General features: G+C 38.8%; 8 protein-coding genes across 8 annotated transcripts; 2 read left to right on the top strand and 6 right to left on the bottom strand.

The window, feature by feature from the left end:
- The first annotated feature begins 358 nt into the window (after positions 1–358).
- On the top strand, positions 359–1,492 carry BDF20DRAFT_886529 (uncharacterized protein). The gene is made up of 3 exons (XM_053081990.1): positions 359–515; positions 618–920; positions 1,118–1,492. The coding sequence occupies exons 1-3, from the start codon at positions 423–425 to the stop codon at positions 1,211–1,213; spliced, it is 492 nt and encodes a 163-aa protein (XP_052933570.1). The 5' UTR covers positions 359–422; the 3' UTR covers positions 1,214–1,492.
- On the bottom strand, positions 1,493–1,968 carry BDF20DRAFT_886531 (uncharacterized protein). Its single transcript, XM_053081991.1, has one exon. It carries the CDS (start codon positions 1,931–1,933, stop codon positions 1,742–1,744), a length of 192 nt encoding a protein of 63 aa, XP_052933571.1. The 5' UTR covers positions 1,934–1,968; the 3' UTR covers positions 1,493–1,741.
- A 497-nt stretch (positions 1,969–2,465) lies between these two features.
- Positions 2,466–3,579, bottom strand: BDF20DRAFT_886534 (vacuolar sorting protein vps29). The gene is made up of 4 exons (XM_053081992.1): positions 3,525–3,579; positions 3,351–3,425; positions 2,887–3,245; positions 2,466–2,817 (listed from the first exon to the last, which is right to left on the bottom strand). Exons 1-4 carry the CDS (start codon positions 3,528–3,530, stop codon positions 2,685–2,687), a joined length of 573 nt encoding a protein of 190 aa, XP_052933572.1. The 5' UTR covers positions 3,531–3,579; the 3' UTR covers positions 2,466–2,684.
- Positions 3,580–4,088: 509 nt separating this feature from the next.
- Positions 4,089–8,911, top strand: BDF20DRAFT_886541 (uncharacterized protein). The gene is made up of 3 exons (XM_053081993.1): positions 4,089–4,324; positions 4,397–4,519; positions 4,700–8,911. Exons 2-3 carry the CDS (start codon positions 4,461–4,463, stop codon positions 8,601–8,603), a joined length of 3,963 nt encoding a protein of 1,320 aa, XP_052933573.1. The 5' UTR covers positions 4,089–4,324; positions 4,397–4,460; the 3' UTR covers positions 8,604–8,911.
- BDF20DRAFT_886549 (uncharacterized protein) lies at positions 8,874–9,492 on the bottom strand. Its single transcript, XM_053081994.1, has one exon. The coding sequence runs from the start codon at positions 9,243–9,245 to the stop codon at positions 8,910–8,912; it is 336 nt and encodes a 111-aa protein (XP_052933574.1). The 5' UTR covers positions 9,246–9,492; the 3' UTR covers positions 8,874–8,909.
- A 543-nt stretch (positions 9,493–10,035) lies between these two features.
- On the bottom strand, positions 10,036–10,931 carry BDF20DRAFT_915572 (uncharacterized protein; the record flags this gene model as incomplete). Its single annotated transcript, XM_053084334.1, has 2 exons — positions 10,036–10,259; positions 10,415–10,931. The coding sequence occupies 2 exons, from the start codon at positions 10,929–10,931 to the stop codon at positions 10,036–10,038; spliced, it is 741 nt and encodes a 246-aa protein (XP_052933575.1).
- Positions 10,932–13,066: 2,135 nt separating this feature from the next.
- On the bottom strand, positions 13,067–15,970 carry BDF20DRAFT_886561 (sugar transporter). Its single transcript, XM_053081995.1, has 8 exons — positions 15,586–15,970; positions 15,480–15,504; positions 15,321–15,325; positions 15,091–15,220; positions 14,832–14,980; positions 14,724–14,749; positions 14,165–14,633; positions 13,067–14,081 (listed from the first exon to the last, which is right to left on the bottom strand). The coding sequence occupies exons 1-8, from the start codon at positions 15,624–15,626 to the stop codon at positions 13,433–13,435; spliced, it is 1,494 nt and encodes a 497-aa protein (XP_052933576.1). The 5' UTR covers positions 15,627–15,970; the 3' UTR covers positions 13,067–13,432.
- Positions 15,971–16,191: 221 nt separating this feature from the next.
- Positions 16,192–16,910, bottom strand: BDF20DRAFT_1003028 (WD40-repeat-containing domain protein; the record flags this gene model as incomplete). The annotated part of the gene is made up of 3 exons (XM_053074641.1): positions 16,192–16,543; positions 16,606–16,800; positions 16,860–16,910. 3 exons carry the CDS (start codon positions 16,908–16,910, stop codon positions 16,373–16,375), a joined length of 417 nt encoding a protein of 138 aa, XP_052933577.1. The 3' UTR covers positions 16,192–16,372.
- Positions 16,911–19,015: the final 2,105 nt, after the last annotated feature.

Consider the following 19,015-nt stretch of genomic DNA (forward strand, 5'->3'; position numbering starts at 1 on the left):
GAAAAGGACTTGGAGTAACAACAAACAGAAAAAAGCTAAGCTTTTATGTTTGTTAGAGCTTGGTCCTTGATGACGATGCTGAAAACCTTGACATCATGCCATTCAAACTCTGACTGGGTAATTGAACTGTCGCCTACCATCCAGTGCATATAATGCTTCGTTTCTGTGTCCGTGTAATGAAAAACGTAATAAATTTGACAGGTGAACCAAAAAGTTTCTTTTTCAACAAAAATAGAGTGAGTTAAAAAAAGAAAGAAAAAAAATCCAAAAAATCAAATTCCGGCTCATTTTCACCTTATTTGATCGTTTTCAGTCTATAGTCTTTTCTCTTTTTTTCCTTTTTTTTTTTTCTTCTTTCTTCTTTTTCTCACATCATCACACCATCATTTTGTACTTTTAACTCTATTCAAATCAATAATAAAATGCCTGCTGTAGATAACAACGTTAACCTTGCACCTACTACCGAACCCGCCAACACTAACGAACAAAAGAAGCAAAAGAAGCCAATTCGTCAAGTAAGTCAATCTTCGATTTAGATAAGGAAAGGCCAAAGGATGAGATAGCGTACAGACATACTGATAGAGTCATGACAATTTTTCTTTTCTGCCCTTTGTTAGGCTGTTGGTGGTATTGTCATTGATACTGTTAACAAAAAGGTATTAATGCTTTCTAGTCGTAAGACAGAAGGTTCCTACCGTCTTCCTCGAGGAAACTGTGACGAAAACGAAACACCCGAACAAGCTGTCATCCGTGTCCTCCATGACGAAGCCGGTGTCGAGGTTGAAAAGATCAGTCAAAAGGTCGGTACTTACACCGAGGCAAATAAGAAGGGTAAGATTGTCGGTCATCACTGGATGTTTGAAGTGACAAACCCCAAGCTTTTGGATTCTTGGCCTGCTTTAGATCGTAAGCGTGTTTGGGTAAGTCGCCATTCCGATATGTAATGGATAAATTATGGGGATGATTGTTGTGGGATCTGTGTGTTGGTATGGACTTCATATCATCATGTGTGCTATTTACTCAGCTTGAAAAAGAAGCGAAGAGTAGTTGATATCCATATTAGTGTGTATACTGTGAGATGAGAATAATGAAATTTGACGCAATTTTTTTTCCATAGTTTACTCTCGAAGAAGCTGTTGCTGCTTCTAGCGATCGTCATATCGCCCGTTTAGCTCTCAACGACTGCTCTTTATCTTCTGCAAATCATCATTAAGCCCATTCTTTCTCTTAGACAAAATATCCTCAAAACCTTCCTCACTCCATTTCTTTGTTTCCGTTCAATATTCCTTTAGTTCCTCCTTACCAAGTGCATCATGCCTTATAAGTACTATCATATCTCTATAACCGACAATTGTAAAAATTCACCAATTCTCTCTTTTATTTTTCTCTATCCATATTATGTTGAAGTACGTGATTGATTTCATATTCAAGGGAAATAAAATAGTTTCTTTTTCATTCTTAGAAACTTGTTGCCATGTCCTGCATAAGTGCATAATACAATGACTAAGGAGAACCAATGTCAGGAGTAGATGACCGTTATTACCGACTTTAGAAGGGAGGAGCCATAAAAAGTTTTTCTTGAACACCGTGAGTAAGGGCTTGCATCGTTCTCTAATAGATTGAATAAAACCTGTCTTACTTAGCTGATATTCAACGTGCAAACAGTATCCGTCAACCTTGATTAAAGAAGCGGTTGAAAGTGCTCTAATAAGTTTTTATATGCAGCCTAACGAAGACAATTCTAAGCAATGTATATAGCTTTCCGTGAGAGAAGCCGAACTGCGTGAAAGCATGACATTTCTTTCCAGAAAAGAAAACAAAAAAAACCAACCCAACTACACCCTATTGATTTTGGTAATTTTGGGAAACACAAAGCTTGAATGATAATAATAAAGTACAAATATAAACATGCAAGTAGTAATGAACGAAACATAAAGCAAAAAAAAAAAAGCAAAAAGATTGAAAAGGGTACAAAGTATTAGATCAATAGCTTAAAGTAAACAGAAATAATATCAGCATCTGTGTTATATGTTGTAATTTAATAGGAAATAGTTCATTTGTACGTATCATACTCGAGGTGTTTTTCACTCAGTAGTATCAACGCAAAAGAGCATTCCTTACTCAATAAATCATCAGTATCAGCTAAATGCATGCTTCATTCATCAGCGTAAATGTTGATTCTCGTTTCTACATTAATTCCCACCTCCGTTGGTGTTATTCACTCCAGGTTTCCAGCATAAGGATGCCGCTGTGAACGAATATAACTGTCAATGCTAAATACATTCATCGTTTGCACATTGATCTACGTAAGACGTTGAGGCGAATTTAATTGTTTACAAACTGTAATTGATGAATTTGACTCTATAAAGGTATACCACTACATGGACATTCGCAACAAACTGAACACTTGTCTTACTATTTGAACTTTGAGCATAATACATGAGCTAGTGTAAGCATTACAAGAAGACGGATAACAAGGGTCATAATAGCGCGATAGTTCTCTCTACTACTCCTCTCTTTTCCCCTCTATACTGCCTGATCAGTATATTTGCCTTACATTCTGTACCTCTTTCTCTTTATCTACTGCTTTCTCATTCTACGTCCCATCATTGTTATACGAATGTTTTTCTTGATTTTTATTATTTTACTTGAGCCTCATTATACATTAACCAAATACAATATATTTAGGACATGAGGTGTTCCTGCTTTTTATAATCCAGTTTTTCGACTTTCACTTCATCATCAATGAGTTTATAAACATAGGTAATCACACTATTGCCTTGAATGTCCATTAAAACGAATGATGGCGTAGGTTCACTAAAAAAAAGATTTGCATTCAATAACGATGGTATGTAAACGATCGATTAACGAAAGACGTCTTCTTACTTTGAATCAGGTATAGATGAATAGGCTCCTGTTGCACTACCAGGGTTGATAAAGAACTTGCCATTATATTGATATGCTTCAAACTTGTGTGTATGTCCTGACAACAAGACATCTACTTCCATTTGGCGAGCCGTAATATCTAATGATTCCGCGTCACCCCAAGGGATAATTTGATGGCCATGAATCAGACCAATACGTAACGAACCCTCGGTAATTACTTTTGCCTGAGGTAAAGTACTGGACTCGTCAAAGTCGCCTTTCACTACTGTAATATCGCCTGCAATCGTCCTCAAATAATCCAACGTTTCTTTATCCACCATATTGCCTGTGCATAGAATCTTTTGAATTTTGCCCGGTACCTATACGTTTTGGATGGCGGATACGTAAGAATGTGGGTTCTTTTGTCATTTCTTTGAATCTGAAGGTTCCTATTCTTAAAAGGGATCCTTTTTTCACAAGATTACCAAAAGCTTTTTGAATTTCAAAGGAAGTCCATGACTTCTGTGAGGTATATGTAGATCGCCTATAGCCAATACAAGCTGTGGTTTGAGATGACAGAAAGTATAATTCAGACTTTGAGACTTTTCTAATCTTCTTTTTGACGGAAAAAATAAAAACAGCTTTCAAATGTAGTTTACCACCATCTTTTTATGCAAAGTGTTTTTTGTTCAAAGAAGAGTCGAAGAATAGCAGAAGACTATTTGTCGGCATTTCGTAGGATGAATGTTGGCTACTGCCGCTGATTGAAATTCACACGCAAGTAACTGTTTCCCCGCCTTTTGTAAGAATAAAAAATACGCGAATGGTTGCTCCCAGGTCAACTTCAAGAAGGACTCTGTATGTTCATAACCGCACCTTTAACAACACGTATATAAATCTATCTGCGAAACATGTATATTTATTGTGTGCCATTTTGTATATGTATGCTTATATAAGACAGGTAGTTCTAAAATAGCGAATCAGCAGGCTGATGATGTGTTAAGAGCACAAGGCATAAGTGCCTATGCAGAAATGTGCTATCTTGGCTGGATAAAGGTGGATTCTTTCTGCTTGAATAAGCTTTCATTGCGAACACTGAGTCCTTTATCTTTGTCCTCTTGATGCGATAGAGTAAAAAGTTGCAATTAAATTGGAGAGGATGCACATGCATACGTTCAGTTTACACACTCTAAGTAGCAAGATCAAAGATACTAGTAACCAACCTTTGACGGCTCCTTCGGGCAAAAACCGATGAGAAAGTATAAAATGAATTAAAACTTCGGCAGGTTTCTATTTGTGCTTTTTTCCCCACTTTTTTTTTGCTATATCCAATTAAGTTTGCCCTGTGAACTAGAAGCCTCATCTACAGTGATCGTCTCATAGTCAACATTGTAAATAGAAGCCTTACACTACAATAATCGAAATCCTTCAAGCGCCAATTTCAAGCAGTTGTATTTCAGTAAGTGGACTATTGTAATCCTGACGAACAACGATCTCTTGGAAATCTAACAGCATCTCTACAAAAAAAAAGGGGCAAAAAAAAGCAAAATCAAAAAAATAAAAGACCGGTCATAGATACCAACAAAATATTGTTTATGACGACTGAAGACATTCCAAAAGAAGAAACAAGAGTAGACGGTGTTGATAAATCTGTGTAAGTAGATCCTTAAGCAGGGCAGTCTTTTAAAGCATTATTTATAAAAGTCTGTGTGTGTGTGTGTGTGTGTGTGTGTGTGTGTGTGTGTCTTGCGTGTACGCTTTGTTTACCCCTTAATGTTCAAGTCTCTAATTCTTGTTGTGGGCTTTGGTTTCCTTATCAAATTGTATCATGTAGACGTGTTCCTTTCGATACCTCATCAGCAAAAACAGGGTCAACGTATCGACTATACAATCTACTGCCTGTCAATAATAGTACAAATGGCCCCAATCCGCAGTATGTAATTTGTGAGGCTTATCATGATATGCAACAATATGATCATTATCGAGAAGTTTATCATTATAATAAAACAATACCACCGTTAGTTGAATATATGCCCCAAGAAGAGATAGTTGTGAAACAAAGAAAAAAGAGTAGTATAAAAGAAGACCAAAATGATGCTACTCGAGACGAACCGAAAGAAAAGCTCAATGACAATGACGATAATAACGATGAGGGTGGCATCGATTCATATCTAACTTTTGATGATACAGATGATATGGATTTTGATGAAATGACGAAAAAACTGGAGAAAACTGCAGACGGATTGGCAAACAATGATACTACTATTGCATCCACTACATTTCTACCATCTGCAGTAGTATCGAACAAAAAGGAAAGCGAGAGTGTTGATACAAAGGTACATCACTTGAAAATCGGTAAGAAGGCTGGAATGATATTGGTTCATACGGACAAAGCTGAGAGTGGAGGAGAAGCATCAGTTAAGAATAGGGGGAAAATAGAAAATGATAAAGCTGACAATAAACAGACAGAGCCTACGACCGTTGTCAATACAGAAATAGATACTGGCCAAAGGAACAGTAACGACAGCCTTCGAGGGGAAGATGACGACGACAAAGTATCTGCTCGTGATCAAAAGTCCACTGCAAAGAGTGAAGCAGAAATGGCTATAAGAGAACCCATTGTGGCTATTGCAGAGACTAGTATGTTTTCGAGAAGCGGGCGAAGAATTCGCAAGCCAGTTCTTCTAACCTCCCCGTCCTCTCCCCCGCAGTTACCTCCTGGGCCAAAATCCGCAAAGCGAAAAGCAGCACTGAAGGAAAGATTAAGAAAACAAAAGCGGAAGCTCGAAGAACAGATCAAGCTCAAGAAAGAAGCGAAACTTCGTGAAAAGCCACATGTTCGTACGCCATCAATGACAGCCAGATTTCCACCATTACCACCATTACCACCACCACAACACCAACCACAACACCAACCACAACAATGGCCAACCTATCCACAACCATCCTATCCTCCTTTACAGCATACATCTTTTGGACCGTCCACCATGGTTCCGCAACAACCACCATCCTATAGGAAGAGTTCGTACTATGGTCAAATGATGGGGCCTCCACCCGTGGGTATGTATCATACGATGTCGCAAGCACCACCGCCTTCTACATCCTATCTTCATCCTTATCCTTCTCCCGTACCCTCTGCCCCACTACCAATGCCAATGCCCGTCCCGTATGGTAATGTATCTTACTCTGCTTCTTCCCAACCACCACGTACGCCATCCATGTCCTCCTCCTCCTCCTCATCGATATTACCAGGTCATATCAGTCATGGCCCTATTCAACAACACCACATACCACCCTATTACCCTGCCAGTCACCCTACCAGCAACATGCCGCCTGCTAAGAAGATGTGTAGGGATAACAATGATCATCTCTATCCAATAGCTGTCTCTTCACTGGCGATGAATCATGTCGAACAGCATTCTGTGCATATACCACCCTCACCCACGGTTTCGTCGAAAGCATCCACGTCTAGTGGAATTGAAGTAACGCAGGCCAAGATGTATCCAGAACAAAAGATAGTACAACCTAGGGACAATGATAGAAATATAACAGTAGCTCGGAACGATAAAGAATACTCAGCACGACAGCAGCAACACGGTGATCCTCGAAATGTATATTCAGGACCCCATTATCAACCCGAAAAATACAGTATAAAGCCAGTTCTGCAATTTCGCGACGCCTTTTTCAAGCTAGAACATGGCGACGATGACGAGGACGATGACGAGGACGATGACGTCGATGATGAAGATGAAGATGATGAAAGTGAGGAAGTAGAGGGTGGAACGAATGCTGCACGGAGAGGGCTCTCTCGTTACTTTATCCCAAATATTCATCGCTATTTCCAAGCAGCTTTGGAAGATGGAAGTTACTTTGAATCCTATGATCAATATAATGCAAGCGATCTTATCAATTTCAGACATGCATATCAGCCACAGCAGCGTACACGCGGACAATGCCAACGTGAGTTTACTATTGTTATGAAGCAAGACATAGGAAATAAAAAACTCATTCCCTATATTTTTTTTTTACTTCTAGTCAACGGTGTCTTGTCGGAAAGAAGCCCTAATGCAAACATAAACGAGCAAAAGAAGAGTCGACAGGGCGAGAAAGTGATCATTGACATAGAAGAGGATCCGTCGCCGCCCTTCTTGAACGTAAATTCAGCAACTGCGCCAGCATCAAGGACTCAGAACAGCCTACATCATCAAGAGGAGATAATCTTCATAGAAGATAACGTTATGGAACAAAGGAGTGAGAATGACGACATTGGATATGGGCGTGCTGGAAGACAAGGCCAAAAGAAGCAGCCCACTTTAAACGTGACTCTAAAGAGAAAACAGGGAGCACGAGGAGGGACGGCAAAACGAGGGAGAGGGAGACCGAGGAAATACCCATCCATGAACGCTGTCAGTTACTATGATAATGCTACTACTGCCACTGCCATGGGGCTTATGAAACCCACTTTTACTTGCGCGCAAAACGAGAGGATAGCATCAGCAGAAGACGATGTGAACAAGGAAAATTGGAGAGAAGCAAACAAGCCAGAAAGGCAAAGAGGTCAACAACTCACAGCTAAAGTAATACCTCATGATGGTGAAACGACTGGCGAGAAAGAGGAGGAGGATGGTGATGATGGTGATGATATGTTAACAGAGGATGAATTAGAAAGAGCGGATGCATTAAGATACATGCATACGGCTCACCATTTGAATGATACTAATGCATTTCATTATAGCCGTGCACAAGAAGCCACCATCACCTCTACAAGTAAAGGAAAGGAGCGGGAACATGCGACAACGACAATGATGACGGGTAGAGGAGGATCCGAAAGCCCCAGTTGGTCGAGAGCAGGATCTGTTGAAACATTTGATGAAACATATGAACTCATCTCTGATGATGATGAAGATTCAGAATCACCCTTTCTAAAGTACAGTAATAACAAACAGAGTGGCCCTTCCACCACCACCGTCTCTGCATTCATTCAACAGCGAAAGCGTTTTTCCATGTGGGGACAAAAGCGACCTCCTTCTGTGCTACTGACTGAGGGGGCTACGGGCGAATATAAAGAGGGTGACGTTGGAAATACTCTTCAGGACAAAATACAAAGAAGAGAAGACCGAGAAGATAGCCAAAACACTGTGCAGTCGTATTCACATGAACAGATATCGATCGCTGGAAGGGGTGAAGAATGCCAACTGACCTACGAGCACCCAGGAAAGTTAAGTAGAAGTAGGAATAGTAGCGTTACCTCACTTCCATCGACTACGACTGCAGACACAGATCGATCGTCATTGACGACACAGTCGAAACGAAGGAAGAAAAAACCAGGACTGAACTATGTGCTACCTTCGGATGATTTGATCTGTATGGTCTGTCAGCAGCATGATATGCCTCAGAGTACGTGGGATGCTTATCGTTTCCCTGATGACTATCTGCAAAAATTGGAAGAAACGAAAGAGACGAGAAGACCCGGCTTTACAGGAAGAGGAACCAGTTGGGATCCTAGAGTGTACATTCAATGTGAGCAATGTAGTATCAAGGTACATTGCGGCTGTGTGCAGCCACCCGTGAAAGGCTATCCTGTAAAATACCGCGCCTTCTTATGCACTGTTTGCGATGAGAAAGAAAAAAGCGGAAAACAGATCCCCATTATACCAGCTGGTGGCAAAGTGTCAAGACAGAACATCACCAAAACTTCGAGAAGATCTGGAGCACACCCTGTTAGCTATAAGATGTGAGAAATGAATACCCCTCTCCCCTCCTTTACATGCTTGCCCTTAGCGCATCAGTAAAGTACTTGTTGTTTACAATGTAAAATAAACTTGCAAAAAGGCCGATGCTATCTGAATAGAAGGATGACCTTTGTGTTTCAACCCATTCTGTAAGGAACTGGAAGAAGGCTGAGGATGAATGAAACTCGTATCATTCTACTAACAAACAGTTATATCATGTTACACGTAAACCAAGCTCTTCCAGCACATTCCTTTTACCTATTTTTCTTGTTTTTGTTTCTTTTTTTTTTTTTTTTTGCTTTTCTCTTTTTCTTAAAACCGTCTATCCTTTGAATAAAGATGGACGTTGGTGAGCTTCCTGTCTTTAAAAGCCATGACAAAAATGACAAAAACAAGAGCCGCAAGATGAATAACGACACCAAAAGTAATAAAAGTAACGATAGCTGGGAAAAGATTGGTGACTATGATGGAGAAGCGATTCCTGATGATATTCAACTCGAGGCTCAAGACAAAGACAGTGACGATGACCAACCATCCATCAAGCCACCCTCCAACAATAAGGAAAAGGTAGAAACCGACAAAGCTGCAAAAGCTGCTTCTGATAAAGCAAAGAGTAGTCAAATAGAATACAAAGGAAAGCAAATGCATACATAAGCCGTAGTTTACAACAAATAAAGGCTCGATGCATGCGTATTTGTCTATATCCAACAAAAAGAAAAAGAAAAGAAAACGTTTATATTTGCATAATGCATCTAGAATCCAACGATAAGAAGTTAGTAAAGATAGAAAAGACTCTATATTTTTTTATTTTTTTGTTTTACATGCATGTACAGCCTCCGTGTAATAAAATGTATGTATGAACCAATTGCATGACAAAAAAGAAAAAAGGGGCAGTGAATCACATACATTATAATATAGCTATTCGGAAAGAATTGATTCCGACACTATCACACTTTTCGTCAAAGTTTGACAATTTGTGAATGATGATAAGCATGAAAATTATGTGGGATTTGTATGTGTACCTTGTGATGGATGACGATGACCCCCCTTGAACAATTGTTTTGGGTTTTGAAATAACAAAGAAATTGGTGTAGATTTATTTGTGTTTGATTTATTTATTACTATGTTACGAATAGAGCGATTCAATAAGAATAAGTAACTCGGGTCCACAGGTTTGGTTATAATATAAATAAAGAAAGAAAGAGAGAGATGACAAAGGTATATTCATGAATTATCTGATGACGGGGCTGATGGTGATGCTGAATGATGATTAAATGCTAGATAAATAAACGATGAATGATGAGGTAGCTTATATAATATGACTATGCTGCTGATGCTGATTGCTGATTGCTGATAATGCTGACTCACTATATACAGATGAAATGATGCAGGTAGAAAGATAGGTAGGTAGGTAGGTTATGTGATGGCTTCATTTGATTTAAAAGAGCCCTAGTTCAACTCGATGCTCTTCGACAAAGCTGTTCAGTTGGCCATCATCGATAAAGCATTCATATTGAAGTAGTTTTAGGAAGCCTCTTTCAATGTGTTGTATTTCATCAAAAGAGAAAAGGCCGTTGCAAATAGTGTAGATCTGATAATTGGTGAGAGTGTGTGTGGTCCAAGTCGAATCATCCAAGTATTTAGACGCAATCAAGACTGCTGCTAAAAACATACGATGAATGGTATCTATTTTTTTTTTTTTGCCACAGAAATCAGCAATCCGTTAGTGATGATTGGCTTCATTGTATGTACGCACAACGTTAGATGTGTGCGTGTGTGTGTGTGTGTGTGTGTGTGTGTGTGTGCTTTTTGTTTACCATCACTTCCTATGGCTCTTTTAGGTAATTTTGATTTGGCTCTTTGTAAGTAAATCAATGCCACCAGTAATGTACGAACATTGATTTTGGCCTGGTGTGTCACTTTCTGTACGAAATAGACAAACTCTGGTAGAGATCGGTTGGATTTCCTGGTTTTCATCAAATCGCATAACGTCATGGCTGTAAAGTCAATCAAAATAGATGGAATGGCTGTTATCTTTACAGGCTTAGGAGGTGGATAATAAGGACTTGTGACGAGAAAATTAAAAGTAGGTGGCGTATGAGAACTGTTTGTTGGCGTGGTTATGGATGAAGACGAAGATACTGTGGTACTCGATGAAGAAGTACGTCTTTTCGATGATTTACGTTTGATTGCTTTCGGTCGAGATATTCTGATAGAAGAAGTTGCAAATACAACAATATTATCCGCTGAAAGATCAATGGAAGAAGCTGTTGAGGCGGGATTGCTGGCGGTAGCAGCAGTCGTATTCGTTGTTGAAGGAGTCTGCTGGAGCATTGACTAGTTATTATTGTATAGAATGAGTAGTACTATGCTTTAAAAAAAAAGAACTGAAAATAAAGGGTAAAAAGAGAAAAGGAGGATAAAAAGACAGTGTGGATGAGCTGCCCTATTTATATGGAAAATAATAAGCAGAGCCCCCTTATCACATTGTAATAGACTCCCACACACATACATACTTACACACATACACAGAAAAAGCTTCATTACACAGAATCACAGTTCACGCGTGAACGCACGCTTTTCACGTCAATTTTTTTTTTTTATAAAAAAGTTGGGTTTCTAGACCTTTTTGTTATGATTTTTCCAATTTCTGTATATACACACACACTCCTATATTTTATGCTCAACCTTCCCACTCCTGAAAAAATAAAAAAAAAAAAGTTACTTGCTTTTATTTTTTTTATTTTTTTTTATTTTTCTGGGCAGTGAGAGCAGCAAAAAAAAAAAAAAAAAAAAAAAAAAAAGCATAGTAATTACTACAAATTATCATGTTAACAATTCCATGAATAACCTTATTGACAACATTCTCCTTTTTATGATTTTCTCTTTTTTACTCGTGTCAAAAGAAGGATGATGAATTGTAATTGGTGCTTTTGAGTTTCTTCAATATCTCAGGTACCTGTCAATGTCATGCTTTATTCAAATTAAGAAAGATAAAGATATTACAATAAAGAAAGGCATTTCCAATTTCAGTAATCTCAATTACTGTATATAGTCATTCCGATTACAACTTCATATGATTCCCAAGCAATGACCTACCTACTTGGAATTATACGTTTCAACCTCCCTCAGCCGTGAGTTTCTACATAGCAAAAAAACCATGACGAAAAATGCCAGTTCTTCTGAATGCAAGTCATTTAAAGGATGAATTTGAAAAAAAAGCATTAAAAAAGTAACGATGGCTCTCTGGTTCGAGGACGATAATGATTACTTTAGGGTTTTGACCACAAGTGACAAGCCCGGTTTTTGACTATATTCAGCAAAAAAGTGAACATGACATCCTTCTTACGTTGAAATTTGGCGCGCTTAACCTATTTGTTACATATACATACTATATCGTCTGCCTATGTAATCGTCTCTTCATACTGTCTAATGTTCCCGATGTACTATCCCAGCTTTTTTTTCTTTCTACAGAACCACAGCCAACAAAAGAAAAGCCTTTTTTTTTTTTTCCTGGTTTTAAGTTGCTGGCATCTTTAAACTAAATCAAGTCATTCCGAGTAATACGAAAACTCAAAACGTTCAAACAAATACAATAGGATGCATATCTCTGCGATCTTTGTTGACATTGCTTAAAAAAAAGAATAGGCTCGTCACAGAATTCTGTACATGTTGTTGTTGTTGTTGTTGTTGTTGTACTATCCAACGAGTATCTCGGAATTACCGTAGCAGTCTATATGTACATAACCATGAAGCACCAAAAAATCAAATAGCCATTTTTTTAATTTTACCAAATCAGGAAACAGTGACTCCCCCCCATACAATTCAATAACGTAAACGGGCTATTATCAGCTTTTTTCTTTTATTGAAGAAGCAGCGGTGGTAGTCATAGAACCAGGTTCATTCAGCTGAATACCTTCTCTTATAAGATGATGATGATGGATGTATTGTGACGAGGTTAATTGCGTTGGATGTAAGGACGACAGCGATGTAGTAGAAGATACATCCAGTGTGTCTTCTTCTACCTCTTCTCCTACTCTTGATAGGGTTCTAAATGTAGTGAGAGGGATATTGTCGTGGTCTGCTGCTGTTGTATTATTATTAGTAGTAGTTGTAGTAACAGTAGTAGAATTCATAAAATTAGTATTGAGTAAAGTATTAGTAGTAGAATAATTTTGATTGTAGTAAGGTGTATAGTCCATGTGCGTGTCCATGAGATTGCTATTGTTGCTCTTTGTGTTTTCGACAATCGTACTCACACTCGATAACGGAGATGGCTGGCTTAGGGTGGCGGTACTCGTGATGGAAGGATTGTTGAGTTCAAAGGACAAAGACGGTATAGCGCGATTTGATCTATCTGTTGATCTGTTATTCACTGGATCTTTGTCCATTAAAAAATAGTCATCTATCTTTTGCAACTGTTCCTGCTGCTCCTGTTCCTGCTGCTCCTGCTCCTGCTGTTCTACCATGGTAGACGGAGTGGAGGTTGGTTCCGCATGTACATAAGGATATTGAGATTGGTATGGATACTGTTGCTGCTGCTGCTGCTGCTGCGGTAACTGTGGATGAGCTGCACATTCCTCATCATGGTGAGGTGAATGTGCCGTCTGATGTTGATGTTCAGAAGAAAACTGTTGTTCCTCTTGCTGCTGAGCACCATGGCCCAACAAAGGCATAGAGATCGAAACCGATCTGGATAAATCAATTCTAGTTTGTATATGTGAATGATTCAAATGAGCTAAAGCCTCAAATGCTGTTTGAGGGTGATGGGCTCCTGGACTTTGATCAATCAGCGCACCACTGAAAATCAAATGTATTTCTTCGAGTGATCGACCCTATCCAACATAGAATGGGGGTTCATTAAACCGATCTTTTTTTCTTACCAACACAAACACCCCACACACACAACTTACTCTTGTTTCGGGATACCAACGATGAACTATATAAATCTGTGTCAAACAAACGGCTCCAAAAAACAAATAAGTGCCCCAACTCAACTCTTTAAACATGATAGGCGCTACTTGAGAGACGCATAGACTCATCGCATAACTAGCACCTGTTGTGACGCCTAATCCTTTCGCACGGATACTTTGAGGGTAGATTTCTGCAGGATAGATCCATCCCATCGAGCCCCAGCTGAGTGCAAAACAGCCGAGGAACAAGCAGAGAAAAACCAAAATGATAAAGGCCGCGGTATCATTTGTCATGGAGGTAGCAAAGGGGAAGATAGTACCCGGCAAGACATGGGGCTTGTAGTCATATACTTTGGTAGAAAACGCGCCCTGAAGAGCAGCAATAATAATCATACAACTCGCCATAGAGAGACTACCGCACATTAAAATGCGCCGACGACCCCATCGGTCCACGTAGAAAAACGAGGGGATCGTCGCAAGCATATTCACCATACTGCTTACACCATTGCCAAGCATAGCTGATTCTAACCTCGTCGAACCTGTAGATTCCAAAATGTAGGGTAGATAGAATCTAACCCCCCCCCAACAACCATGCAGGTAATTAGTCTCTCTCCCGTCAATAGATGTGTGATCTCCACAGATGGGGGTACTTACAAAATAGCGTTGATACCCGTCAACTGTGTCATCATGTGTAATCCTACGCCCAGAATGGTCCTTCCTCGATTATTATCAATCCCTTTTGATAAAAGGTTGGCATAGCTCTTCGATGTGAAATTCTGATCGTAGTTTCTTTCTTGTATGATGCCGATATATTCCATGCTCAATTCTAAATCATCCGTATCTTCTTTGGCGCGCAGTTTTTGAAGAATGCGTTTCGCTTCTGCATGGCGGTTTTGATAAATGAGCCAGCGTGGGCTTTCGGGTATAAACAAAAAAAGGCCAGCGAGCATGAGAATGGGTGGCAAAATCTGCAAAGCGACAGGAATGGACCATGAATCAGGCCAGGTAGAACTAAGACAGGCATAAGCAGACCAAAAAGCTGCACAAAAGCCGAGAGTGACGCCAAATTGATGCATGGTAATCAGTCGACCTCTATGATTTGGTAATGAAACTTCACTTTGATCTGTTGTTGTGGTTTGAAAGATGGAGGGTGTTTTTAGCACGCATGTCGACCATAACAAAACGATCGATTTGAATAAAGAAAAATGCTTACATAGTGGACATACTACGCTGTACATGCTGTGAGGGAATCAAAGAGTGTGCGTGTGTAAGAAGAAGAGGAGATCGACATACGGGCAAATGATAACGAAAAACGACTTACCCAGTTGAAAAGCCGGCGATAACCTTACCAGCAAGAAATGAAGGAACAGTATGTATAGCAAGCTGCAATATAACTCCAACGATATGAACAATGCATGCCATCATCAAGAATCTTCTTCTACCAATTTTATCTGCTACAGCACCCGATAACTGTTTGTGGATGTAGAATGAAAACAAAAAAAAAAAAAAAGAGGTAAGAATCAATAGAGCTCTACTATGGTCGCTTTACACAACCATAATTGGGCTAGCAAATACTTTACAAAGCAGATGATACCAGCAGCTGCCAAAGGTACTGAAATCAATGCAGCAGCAATAGGCTTCCCTTGCCAGTGGAATGTATGATGAAATTTTTTAGAGATCAACATTGCCGATATGACTCCACTATCAAGTCTAAAAAACGCAGAATCACATATCTTGGTTATTCTATGTTTTAAGCTTCTTTTGTTGGGAAAGATGTGTTTGTATTTACCCATACTATGGTTGAAATCATTCATAGAATAGGGATTGAGCAAATGAAGAGCAACCGTTGAAAAAAAAAAAAAAAAAAGTGTATTAAATTTTAATTAATTAAGCTGAAGCTGTGTAGGTTGAGCCTTTCGTTATCGTTGTTATTTTGCTTATTTCAAAAACAGAAAAAAGCTAGTGTTACCATGAATCCTCCTAGTCCTAAAAAACTGTAGCAAAAGTTTAAAAATGAGTGGTTTTACAATAGATAGAGGGCCATCCGTCCTGTGAACGGGGCGTGCAAAACTTACCCACATAAAGCATATACTCTCCAGAAGGAATATACTTTCATAAAGATTCTTCAAGAGCAAAGTATTTGCGTGTATGTATGCTTGTATAGATGCCGTAGATTGAATAGAATCGTTTATTTTTTATTTTTTTTATTGTGCGTTTAAAGTTGACAAGTGTTGCACAAAATGTCAAATTTAATTGTGGCTGCTGTAATGGCGTGGTGTGTCCGTGTATATATGCGTCTCGATGATTCTTCAATTGTATTCGCTAGAATTACTGTTAGGTTTTCTATGCAAACCACAAGATAAAAAAAAAGGGGGGGGGTATAACGGAGGCTATTCACAAAAATGTAAAAGAAAGAAAGTAAGTAACAATAAAAAAATTTGACAAAAGGCATAATCCGAACAAAAAAAAAAAAAAAAGAAAATACTTCCAGCTTTTCCCAGACGGAAGATCAAGCACAACTTTTTGCACAGAAAAATCCGAAAGTCAGACCATTTCGGTGTCCATAAATCCGTATCGCGATTTGTCTGCGATACAATCGTCAGGGTCATCGTTGATTACCATTCATAAACGTAGTCTTAACAATGAGAGCTGGCATGTATTCAGACGTAAACATGAGTTGTCTATTTTATTATATAAATTTGCATGCTAAGAATAAAAAATATATGATACGCAAGTTATAATAGATGATTTTCATTTCTTTATAGAGTATCAACGACTTGCCAAACGCGAATCAAATTATCAGAATGTCCAGAGTAGAGTGTTGTACCATCGGAAGCGGTAACGACTGTATGAACACAGCCATTATGGGTCGATAAAGTTGGCACGCAATTTCAAGGTGGTGAGATCCCATACCTTGACCTGCGTATCCCAGCCACCAGACACAAATAAGGAGTTAGATAAAAAGCGAACACAAGTGACCCAATTGTCAGGATTATTATCTTTGATAGTGTATTTGCATTCACCCAGAGTAGTCTACAATTTGATAGTCTTAACACGAGAGCAAGATACGATTTTACGGTTGTCCGGTGGAAGACCTCGCTTTCGGGACCCATAAAACAGCGAATAACATCGCCAGTAGTCAAGCCCCAAAGACGTATGGTTTCGTCCCAGGAAACAGACAAAGCAAATGGATCGTCAGAGGACAAAGCCAAGTCCTGAACAGCTTGAATATGACCAACATGTGATTTGCGAGGAACGCCATAGTTGGTCTCATCCGTGGTTTGTTTTGTCTTTGGTTTTTTTTGCAGGTCCCAAAAAAAGGGCAATCGTGAGTATACAAAAAAGTTACATTCACTTTAACTACGGTTCCACAACAAATTTCTTTATTGGCAAGACACATTTGAAGAAGCTCAAAAGCCTATAGAATAGAAAAGATAGAAAAAAAAAAAAAAAAAAGAAAAAGTCTGATTATATTTTACCTTCACATGTAAAAAGTGAACAGTAAAGATAACAATAACAGAAGGGTTAGTTTTTCCATTTCAATCTAGCTACGTTTCTGTCATCGTAGCTACAGAGGAGTTATATAGGTATTATGCCCTAAAGTCATGAGGGTTTGAACCTAGTGATGTTCCAAACAATAACGGTTTTGTCTATAATGAAATAAACGGCTTTGAAAAAAAGGCTCGTAAAGAAACAGTAGAGTTATCAAATATCAAATTACCGCGAGAAGCTGAAAGAACCATATCAGGCGATACGGAACTTGTCACGATGGACGTTACTGCAGGTATAGTATTAACAACAGTGTTTGACAGAATTAGCTAGGAATGTTGCGTTGTAGCGAACAGTCGAAACTGCCTTTGTTACCCCCTCCGTTGTGACCTATGAAATAGGACTCAAAATCGAAAATACGTCAATATTCATATGCCCATCCATTCGTCTGACTGTCTACCTGTTGACTGCTGAAATACCTTTGAGAGTTCCACGAAAAGCAAAGTTCTTCATTGTACGAAATATCAGTTATTAATAAAGACTGGGATGTTCAAAAATTCGAAATAGAAAAGAGGTCAAGTTGATTCAATTTGATATTTCCCGAACTGATGAAACACTTACACCACCAAACATATGCGCCTGCAGTCCGTCTTTATATGAGACTTAACTACAGTACCTTAACTAATATTTTAGATGAAATACATTTTTTTTTTTTTGAACGATTAATATTTTTATTTTAGTCTTTACCACATAATTAAAGAGCCGACTTGGAACACTTGCTTTCCTTGCAATTATTCATAAAAGTAGCTTATTGTTTCATACATACACTATTGTAGATGTGACTTGTATAAAGAGGAAACGTATACATTCATCGAGACCTTCTAAAAGACAAAGTCATAAGTAAAATTATATTTCATTAGGGAGCTATTCGGATGAAGAACAAAGTAGTATAAGGCGTCATGCTAAGACACTCCTTTATCTTTATTTCCATTCAAAATCTTTCCAACGTTTGGTCGGTGGGCTTATAGCAGAGTTCTGGATTTTGTCATGACAATTTTTATGGACGCAATATATGACGAGTAATCATGCTAACAGTTTATTTATTGATATATTGTTTGTTAATATTGACAAGTATAAAAAGTTATTCTACCAACCAAGAAGTTTATCTTTGAGTGTGCTTAAGAAAGATATACTAGAGCCACCTCTTTTCAATTTGGATGAGCCAGCATTAGTAGTATTATTTGAGGTACTAGGATTAGGGTTTTGCCAAGTGTTGGTATTTCCTTGAGTCGCTGATGTATTAGGTAGATTTGTTCCGCTTCTAGATTGCTGTTGTTGTTGTTGTGCTGATGCGGTTGAAGAAGAGATAGGATGTATAGGTAAAGTATCTTTAGTGTTAGCGGTGCTGGATGGTGTACGTTTGAACAATTGCTCCGTATGCGCGTTTTCAAGCTGCGATACTTCTAACTCTTTTGCATTTTCATCCCATGCCACACCAATCATGCGGTCTCTGCCAATGATCATTCCATGACACTTAATAGCCTTCTGTGCAGATTCTTCGTCCACGTAATGAAAAGTAATCCAGTTACCATGACTAGTAGGGGGCTCCATTAAAGCTCCAAGTCCTTTAAAGTAATTGATAACCTCTTCAGTATTGCTAGTATCAAATCCCAACACACGCACTCGTTTTCTTCGTTTCATATTGTTATTGTTATTCCGGTTGTTTGACAACGAAGTAGCTGTAGCCGTTGTGGTTGGTCTTAAGTGAACATTCGAATCAATATCCATACCATAACTATAAAAAGAGTATTGGTTAACACATGGTTCGATTATCCATATATATCCTTTGTTCCTTCTTCTTCCTCTCCCTTTCTAACTTTTTCCCTGCTGTCTCTTTTACCTGTTCTCAGCTTCGTTTATATGATAAGCATTGGCTTGTAACTTTTGCTCGTGTGCCAACATGGCCATCCTCTCTTTTACTCTTGCATCAGCTACGCCCACATCTGCGATAGAATC

Source organism: Mycotypha africana, assembly GCF_025528875.1.
Source record: "Mycotypha africana strain NRRL 2978 chromosome Unknown BDF20scaffold_9, whole genome shotgun sequence".
Taxonomy (NCBI): Eukaryota; Fungi; Mucoromycota; class Mucoromycetes; order Mucorales; family Mycotyphaceae; genus Mycotypha; species Mycotypha africana.

What these genes read in the sequence shown, in the direction of transcription:
- BDF20DRAFT_886531 (XM_053081991.1), bottom strand. Translation starts at nt 1,933, where the DNA reads ATGTTTCGTTCATTACTACTTGCATGTTTATATTTGTACTTTATTATT.
- BDF20DRAFT_886561 (XM_053081995.1), bottom strand. Translation starts at nt 15,626, where the DNA reads ATGAAAGTATATTCCTTCTGGAGAGTATATGCTTTATGTGG. An exon ending in CTGCTGGTATCATCTGCTTT is followed by an intron (nt 14,981 to 15,090) that starts GTAAAGTATTTG and finishes ATCCACAAACAG; the next exon opens with TTATCGGGTGCTGTAGCAGA. An exon ending in CAGCGTAGTATGTCCACTAT is followed by an intron (nt 14,634 to 14,723) that starts GTAAGCATTTTT and finishes CCACAACAACAG; the next exon opens with ATCAAAGTGAAGTTTCATTA.
- BDF20DRAFT_886541 (XM_053081993.1), top strand. Translation starts at nt 4,461, where the DNA reads ATGACGACTGAAGACATTCCAAAAGAAGAAACAAGAGTAGACGGTGTT. An exon ending in GACGGTGTTGATAAATCTGT is followed by an intron (nt 4,520 to 4,699) that starts GTAAGTAGATCC and finishes TGTATCATGTAG; the next exon opens with ACGTGTTCCTTTCGATACCT.
- BDF20DRAFT_886549 (XM_053081994.1), bottom strand. Translation starts at nt 9,245, where the DNA reads ATGCATTTGCTTTCCTTTGTATTCTATTTGACTACTCTTTGCTTTATC.
- BDF20DRAFT_886534 (XM_053081992.1), bottom strand. An exon ending in TGAAATTCAAAAAGCTTTTG is followed by an intron (nt 3,246 to 3,350) that starts GTAATCTTGTGA and finishes CAAAACGTATAG; the next exon opens with GTACCGGGCAAAATTCAAAA. An exon ending in TCATCTATACCTGATTCAAA is followed by an intron (nt 2,818 to 2,886) that starts GTAAGAAGACGT and finishes TCTTTTTTTTAG; the next exon opens with TGAACCTACGCCATCATTCG.
- BDF20DRAFT_886529 (XM_053081990.1), top strand. Translation starts at nt 423, where the DNA reads ATGCCTGCTGTAGATAACAACGTTAACCTTGCACCTACTACCGAACCC. An exon ending in AAAAGAAGCCAATTCGTCAA is followed by an intron (nt 516 to 617) that starts GTAAGTCAATCT and finishes GCCCTTTGTTAG; the next exon opens with GCTGTTGGTGGTATTGTCAT. An exon ending in TAGATCGTAAGCGTGTTTGG is followed by an intron (nt 921 to 1,117) that starts GTAAGTCGCCAT and finishes TTTTTTCCATAG; the next exon opens with TTTACTCTCGAAGAAGCTGT.